This window comes from Geospiza fortis, unplaced genomic scaffold (genome assembly GCF_000277835.1).
Source record: "Geospiza fortis unplaced genomic scaffold, GeoFor_1.0 scaffold16, whole genome shotgun sequence".
Classification (NCBI taxonomy): Eukaryota; Metazoa; Chordata; class Aves; order Passeriformes; family Thraupidae; genus Geospiza; species Geospiza fortis.
The window spans coordinates 16958679-16967124 of NW_005054302.1; the positions used below are offsets into that span (position 1 = coordinate 16958679).

Genomic DNA, 8446 nt, shown 5'->3' on the forward strand with positions numbered 1-8446 from the left:
TAACTCTGGCACCAGCCAGAGAACACACATGGCTGTCGAAGAGCCATCAAAAAAATCAGAGGGACCAGTCCAGCATCAAATCACAAGGGTCAATAAGCCAATTTAGGGCCTCTGATGAGTCTGAGTGCCTCTTTTCTCTGCTCAACCTTCCCACATGTACACAATGATTTTGCAGCTGTTAATAAGGATCTTGCAGGTCAAGATGTGCACTTTTTGATCATGATTCCTCCTTCGTCTGGAGCAGTTCATCCCTCTATCAGCCTGTCCTTGGTGTCTCATCATTGTAGTCACAATTTTATCTCCTTGTTCACGACTCCTAGTGTTGTACTGTCGACCAGGTTGCTGATTTAGTGTCTTCTCTTGAGAAAAGTTGATATGTAGCAAGGTATCAGAATACAGCTACCCCCTTCCAGCCCACGGCCAGCAGGTCCTGGCCCGTGGTGTTCAAGTTTTAACACCAGCCAGTAATGTCTGAAACAGAAGCTGGGCCACATGGCTCCATCTCTTTAGCTAAAAAAGCTTCTCAACAGGCTTGCTCCCAATCAGCAGGCTTTTAATTTGTGATGCAGCCCATTGCTAACATGTAACAGGTTCATTTGTAGGCCAGTGGGTTGACCATATGGGAGAGGTTTGCCCCCAGACCAGGAGATAAGAAACCATCATTTTTATTGTCATTCTCTGGGTGACACCACGCTGTATCTTCATGTGGGACGAGAGGGTTCACGTGAACTCTGTATCCTGCTTTTTCTCTGGCTTGTAAAATGAAGGTTTTTAGTACTTATTTCCCCACCTCACTGATGTGTCATGAGGTGTAATTAATTGACATCTAATAATGCAAAGAGCTGTTTCAAGTCTGCAGGCAATGGCTTGGCAGCATGAGGTGCTACCCTGTTGTCATGCCCAGCATCATACACGGCACCGACACATCCCACTCTGCAAAACTCAATCAAAACCCCTTCATCCCTAACTACCAAGGTGAAAAAAAACTTGGCAGGATTTTCTTCTGAGTGAGGGGGGTGGGGGAAATGTCATTTGCACAGTTTTCAGTGTTCTGCTGCCACATCTACCCTGGAAATACCACGGGTTTTTTGAGAGCAGTATGGACATGGTGGTTGAGCCACGCTGCAGAGAGGGGAAGGGAGCAGGACCCTGGGCTCCACGGGGAGCCTGTCAATGAATCCCGTAGGGTTAGGACCAAACCTTTAGAGTAGTTATATCCCACTCAACCCAGCCCTTGGCAAAGTCAACGTGACTTTGCCATCATTGTGTGGGAACAGACTCAGTCAGATTAGGGTAGTTTTCTCCATTTGTTTCTTAACCTGCTGCGAGGAGGGGTTGGAGCCCTGGCTGTGAAGCTGTTGCATCAGCAGCCGATTCGCAGGGATGTTTTGTGTGTTTCAAAGCCTATGACTGTTCTTAAAGAGGAGTATTTTTAATTTTTTGATTTCCATTTGTAGAAGGAAGGACAAGAGTAATCTGTGGCAAACTGTACAGTATGTGTCTTCTTGTGGTGTCACTGTTTGAATGGTTATTAAGTTTTCAAATCACTGTGGACAGCTAATCACTTAAGTTATTAATTTATTCTTTGAGGGGTTGTTGTTTGGTTGTTTTTTTTTTAAAGTAATTTGAAACAATTATTTATCCTGTAAATCGGTCTTGAGTGAAGCCTAGATAATACTTTTTTTGCTGTTAATAAACATGGTACATGCCTGACATGAAGGTGATCTCATTTTTAAGTACTGTATATGCAACAAAAAAGCAACAGGAAAATAAAAGAATGATAATAAAAAGATATCTCTCCCTGGTGATTCCCAGTATGGATTCAGAGCAGGGGAAAAAAGGGGAAACTAACAAGCAGATCAAGTGTGATTATGTAGCACCTTTAATGCTTTCAGAGCATCTTCTCAGCATGTTGGCAAGTGTCTCCTACAGCTTCAAGTGTCCTGTATGGGTAAGGAGGGCCTTTAGGATGTAGCTAGGGTTTTTCCTGATACCAGAACCCAAGCCATGTATTTTTAAGCTGCTAAATTGAATTTCATACCATATATCTGCTGCGTGCAGTGTGAGGACAAATGCTGCCTTCCTCACCCATCAGCAGCTTAGCACCTATGAGCCTCAGCTCAGGACACCAAATCACCCAGAGAACCTCAGCAAAAGGACAAATCTTCTCCAGAGTTAAAAGTTCAATTCTCCCTTTAAGACTTCCCTTAAAAAAAACAAAGACAACTGGGAAAAGACACCTCCCTAAGCACAGCTCCTGTAACAGCTCTTTTAGACAAGAGTAGCATCATCTCACATCTGCAGCACACATGGAATCCCAAACCAAGAGCTGGGGACTCCCCTGAGGGCTCTCCTTGACCAGAGGCACATGTGACAGACAAAACAAGCCATACTATCTCACGTACCGTAGCAGATGCTTTATCAATATGCCATATGCACACATGACTGGCATTACTAACACTAGTACCAATATAGCACATTCTATACACTAGTACCAATATAGCACATACTATCATTGGTGTGGCACAGATAGTAATGCACCATACTCGTACTATACTAGACTTCTGTGAGGCCTTTAATATGGTCCCTTATAACATTCTCAGCTCTTAATTGAAGAGTTTGATGGATAGATGGACCACTGGATGAATAAGGAATTGGATGGCCACATTGGAAGAGCTACAGTCAATGACTCAGTGTCCAAACCAACAATGAGCAGTGTTCCTCAAAGGTCTGTACTGAGACCAATACTCTTTAATATCTTCATCAGACACAGGAGTATTGGCTGAGTCCAAAAGGGAAGTCCAGTGCTAATAATTAGAGGAAATCAAGAGGGGCTAAACCGGTCAACTTCATTAACTTCATTACACCACTGACACTCTCCAGGCTGCCATCCATGCTGAGAACTGCATGCTGTTTGCCTCTGCTCATCCCAGAAAATCTTGGGGAAAAAAACAAGACATGCTTAGGAAAGAGCTTAGCTATGATACAGCCTCTCCAACATTTTCCATGTTGGTTTGACTATCTGCCTTCATTACTTAGATTATGATCTCATCAAGTTAAAGACGGCCTCCTACAAAACCACCTTAACGCAAAACCACACAGAAAATGCCTTCCGGTGATACTCCAGAGTAAAGAAAGGAGCTAGCATGACAGCAACAGGAAAACTTTTGGCAACCTCTTTGAACAGGAAATAAATAGAAGCCTAGTAATAAAACCAGGAGACACTGTAGGTTCTGTGACACTTCAGCTTTGGGTCTTCATTTATTTCCTCTCAGCACCTGACTTAAAAACAACACACTCCACTGCTCATCTACAAGGCTCCACTATTAGTATTGTGATGTTCTTCTGGAGGGCACACAGCTCTGCACTAAGGTTCCCATTCCACCTCTGTCTGATCCCCTCTTCCAAGCCACCACTCTGCAGTACTGTCCCCTGTCCTTGAGGATGGATGCCTCAGCTTCTACATCTCTTTTTTTGACCCATCAGCCCAATATCAGTGAGTACTGCAATGAGACACTAAGTCTGTATGTTGAATTAATTTCCTTTATTTATATATAGGAAAGACAATAAAAGAATATGATAGTCTACACCAGATATTTGACCCCGAGTGTCCTCTCTAGCAGACTTTCTGCTCACATTATCCATAGCAATGTCTGTGCTTTGCCTTTTCTTCCACAAAAACACAAACTCCTACCCCAATACGCCATGGTCAGGATTAGGCCTTGCACTTAGGACCTAAGGCACAAGTCTCTGCCACTTGAGCCAGAGAAATCTCTACTACAGGTGTGAGGGAGGAGCAGGCAGGGGAAAACAGCTGGGGAGGGACATGGGCGGGAGCTGTGGTCCTGTAGATGTGCTGCCTGGGGCTTGAGTTGGCCATCTGCCATCAAAATCAGCCCCTGTTCCATTACTGATTTATATAATGCATTGGTTTACACAGTATATACTGATATTGGATTGCTATAACATATCTGGTTGGGCTACTCACCTTGCAAATCAGCATTTAAAAAAAAATAGATCATGAGTTTAGGGGGGCTCTGTCATCTGCTGCTCAGTTCAGGGTATCCCAAGGGAAAACCCAAATTTTAAAGGGCAGATCCATCCCAGAAAGCCATCAAATGACAGCAGCAGAAAGAGACTAATGGGGTCCTAAGGACATGTCTGGAAAAACAGCTGTGTGTCTTGGCCGGCCATGCACACTAAAAGCATCCAGAAGTCATCAGTAACACAATGGGTCTTCACTGGAGCCCCAAAACCCCAAGTGCATCAGGTCAGTCTCTCTTGGCTGGAGGGGTTTGTGCTCCTCAGTCTCTTTTGGGTGTCTTACAATAAACAAAGCAATAAAAAAGCATAAACTCCCTCTGGTTGACCTGACACTGATTGTCTTACAAGCTCACTGCCTCACAGACCAGCACTGCTACATTTTGGCATTTTCCAGACTTTTTTTCTACCTTCAGGGTTTTTCATGGGGGGTTCCCAAACCACATTAAAAAGAAATATAACAACTGAGCAGAGGTCACCCCAGAACCAACTCAGCGCCATGGGAAGGGCTGCAGACAGGGTGTGCATGGGACAGCTCCATCCCTGGGGCCCTGCTGGGTCTGTCTTCCTCCCCATGCCTGTCCCTGTCACCTCCCCAGGCTGGTGGCATGGCTCACAGCAGGCAAGACATGGCTATGATGAAGCAAAAGGGCACTTCTCCGAGCTGTTGGCAGCTGCTCATTTCTGCGTTAGCTGAGGTACATTAAGGCATGAAGACCAAGTGCATAGGAAGCAGCGAGACCCTCCAGGCGCCTCCAAATCAGCCCCTGAGACCTTTTCCATTGAAATGTTTCTCAAATCCTCCTCCGAGATGCTCACTGTTATCAGGGTGAGGAAGAGGAGCTTCTGTTTTGGGCTGGCCCCATGGACACTGCCCATCTGGTTCAAGCTGTTGGCTAAAAGACGAGTCCGTGGAAGGAGCCGGATCCTCCCCCGCCCGCTGCTGGGCTGCAGCCCCCCGAGGAGCTGTCATCATCCTTGTCCCTGTCCAAGTCTCTCCACCACAGCGGGGATTTCGGCAAGGCAGAAATATAGGCGGCTCTGTTCCTCGCTTCTTTTTCCTGCTCCTGAGAGAAGGAAGGGGGGAAAATAGCACAAGGATATCAGCAGATAAAAGACTCAAGTGGGGGGATGCTCCCACCATCCCTGAGGAGCCAAGAGCCTGTAAGGTATCCCCTGGGAGCTTCCTTCAAATTAAAGTGGGGTGTGAAGGCCATGTGCTTTAGAGCTCAGCAGGAGAGATGCACCAGAACATTGCAGCTCTTCAGTGATCAAACCCAGCCCTCCCATGTCACCTGTGGGAGAGGAGGGACCCCCCCAAAATCACCCCACACGCAGGTCATGTCATATGAGACACTGTTGTTTGGAAAGCATTGAGCTCCATCAGCTGAATGAAATCTGTTCTACTTTGTATTCCCAGCTCACCCATCTGCCCAGGCAAGCTGTGGATGCCCCATCCCTGGAAGTGTTCAAGGCCAGGTTGGATGGGGCTTTGAGCTACCAGGTCTAGCGGAAAGGGTCCTTGCCCATGGCAGAGAGGTTGGAACTGGATAGTCTGTAAGTCTCTTCCAACCCAAACTATTCTATGATTCTATGATAAGAAGAGAAAAAGTTAAAAAAAAGACTTTGCTTGCAATGGTTCAGGTGAACGTCAGAGGTGGTAGGAAGGAACAGCTATTTACCAGTGAGTGAAGGTGGGAAGGAGAGGAAGGGGTAGAATGAAAGGAACAAGTATTTTACAATGAAGGTGGCGAGGCACTGGCACAGATTTTCCCAGAGGTCAGCCCACATGGTGGGGGCTCTAAGCATCTGAGTTGAAGATGTCCCTGCTCAGACTGCAGGGGACATGGACTACATAGCCTTTAAAGGTCCCTTCCAATCCAAACTATTCCATCATCTTCTCTTTCCCAGGTACTTCAAAGAAAATTTCAGGCTGAGCTTCCAGGAGCAGACAATAGCAAATCAACCCCAAGCACAGCCACAAGGTGTCTGGTACCAATCTCAGCACCCAGTTTCATCAGGAACCTATAATCTGTTTATATCTGGGTGCTAAAAACGAAAAGGGATTTGGCTTCAGGGAGTGGGTGGGTATCTGCAGGAATTTAACCACAGGACGGGATCCCACTGCTGCCTGGATTTCTGGGAATGTGGCCCATGAGTCGGACAGCTGCAGGACCTCATCCTGCTGTGCACAGCAGTGGGAGTTACCTGCAAGAAGAGGATGTTATCTTTGGAAATGGCTTCCATCAAATCCTTGTGGAGGGACGGTTCTCCATGCAGGCGGCCGGCCTCAGCCAGAGCCTCGTGCAGCAGGCAGCTCTGCCTCTCCGGCCGCTGCCGGTAGAAGAGGACATAGGCAGTGTCCTTGGGGAAGAACGAGGTGACATTGCTGACTGACTCGAAGGAGGAGAAGGAAACTCTGGTGTCATTGAAGAGGTACCACTGGATTTCCAAGTCCAACTGTTTGTCAGAGGCTGGTTTTGGCACCCCATCCCGGGGCTGCCCGTGGGGGATGGTGTCAGTGCACTCCCTGGAGTAGCAGTAGTAGTGGCCACTCTCGGAGGAGATGCCTGAATGCACCACCACACTGCAGAGGTCATACACGACAGTCATGAAGCCACTCCCTGGGACAGCACCATCCTTCCCATGCTGGCAAACCTCCTCAGTTTCCTCTGGAGCAACAAGGATGGGTAGCTTGAGCACCACAGGGATAGAGACATTGTCCAAGATCTTCTTTCTCTTCATAGTCCGTGGGTCGAAGGAAAACCGCAGCAGTGTGAGGATGAGGTAGTGTGGACCCTCTGTCAGCTCTGCCACCTTCTCAGCATCCTGCAAGGATGCACATTTCTCACAGTGGTATTTATTCTCTGCTGTCAGTCTTTCCGGGGATAGAAAATAGTTGATTAAATCTGGGACAGATCTGGAGTCCTTGGGAGCACATGCCTGCTCCCCAAAAGCTGAGAGAGGGTCTTTGGCTGCATCCACCCCAACACCATTGCCACGTATGGGATTTGCTGCTTCTCCTTGTTCCTGGGAACCTAATGTTTCCACTGACACTGATGGGGCTGCATGGTCACTGAAGGGCGCCTTCCTCTGGATCCAGGGAGAGCCCATAAGCTGGCCTGCATTTTCTTCAGGCTCGATGAACTGTGGGCCAATTTCTTCCACTGGCAGAATAGGTGTGCTCCCACACACATTCCTGTCTGATGGAGGAAAAGCCAGGGACAGGTCTGTGAAGACTTCTTCTCGGGAGGAAACATTCAGGCACTTCAAGCAGCGGATCTTTGTCATCATTTTACCCCCAAACATCTTCTCAATCAATGTCTTGTTTAAGTAATGATGCTCCACCGCCTGAGACGTCAAGCTGGATTCCTTGAGTTTCTGGTAGATCCTTTTTCCAGTTTTTTCCTCTTCATGCAATCTTTGGCAGGGGAGAAAAAGGCTGTGTTATGCATCAATACAACACCAAGAGGTAGTTTCTAAATTAGGGCTCCTGTTCTTCACTGCAAGTAGTTAATCCCAGTTAACCTGCCTGTACCCAGGGGTCTGATGCTGTGGGAAAAAGGTGGGAATGACTCTGACAGGATTTGGGAACCTGAAGTCCTCATGTGCCACTGACCATATACTTCTAGAGGGATCATTGGGACACCAGAGATTTGATATTTCTAGGTAAAGGCAAGAATCAACATTTTATAGAGTAGGCTGTGTGGCTTGTCAGGTGAATCTCTTAGGTTGGTAAAATTTTAGATTAGATACTATGAAAAATCTCTTCACTGAAAGGGCGAAGGGCAGTCAGACACTGGAACAGACTGACCAAGGAAGTAGTGAAATCACTGTTCCTGGAAGTGTTAAAAATGTGTAGAGATGGCATTTAGGGACATGATTTAGACTTATTAATTGTTGGACTCAATGATCATAGGGGTCTTTTCCAACTGTAAAGACTCTGTAATTCTATGAATTCCTTGTGTCCTCAGAGCAAAGGCCGAAATTCTCAATTTCATTTCAGACCAGTCTCACTATCCCAACCCTCCACTCTCCCAACTCCTTTGGGTCCCAGCCACATGCCCTGTTTGCATGTGGGTTAGCACTAAACACTACACTGGGGTTTAGGGACGCCGCTGTCACCAGGCTCCAAGATGACGGTGCTCATCACGTACCGGTCCAGCAAATACTTGAGGTACTCTGAGCAGTCCTGCTGAGCTCCAGGGGTGAACCAGGGTGGCCAGGAGGCAGAGAGGAAGCTCTCAGGGGAGATGGCAGGTCGCTGGAAGCAACACAGAAGACATGGATTTAATCCTAGCAATTTTTCCTCAATTCCCAAAGGGGGATGGAGAGAGGAGAGGAGAGGAGAGGAGTGGAGAGGAGAGGAGAGGAGAGGAGAGGAGCATTGTTTGGCTGGTGTAGC

The 8446-nt window shown here is 47.1% G+C and overlaps 1 protein-coding gene across 1 annotated transcript in view; it reads right to left on the reverse strand.

The window, feature by feature from the left end:
• Nucleotides 1–3569: 3569 nt before the first annotated feature.
• USP35 (ubiquitin specific peptidase 35) overlaps nt 3570–8446 on the reverse strand; it is a 26333-nt gene continuing 21456 nt past the window's right edge. The window contains exons 9-11 of the mRNA XM_031066136.1: nt 8199–8305; nt 6250–7462; nt 3570–5108 (exon numbers count right to left, since the gene is read on the reverse strand). Of these exons, the coding sequence (XP_030921996.1) occupies nt 4938–5108; nt 6250–7462; nt 8199–8305 (1491 nt within the window). The 3' untranslated portion in view covers nt 3570–4937. The remainder of the gene's footprint in view (nt 5109–6249; nt 7463–8198; nt 8306–8446) is intronic.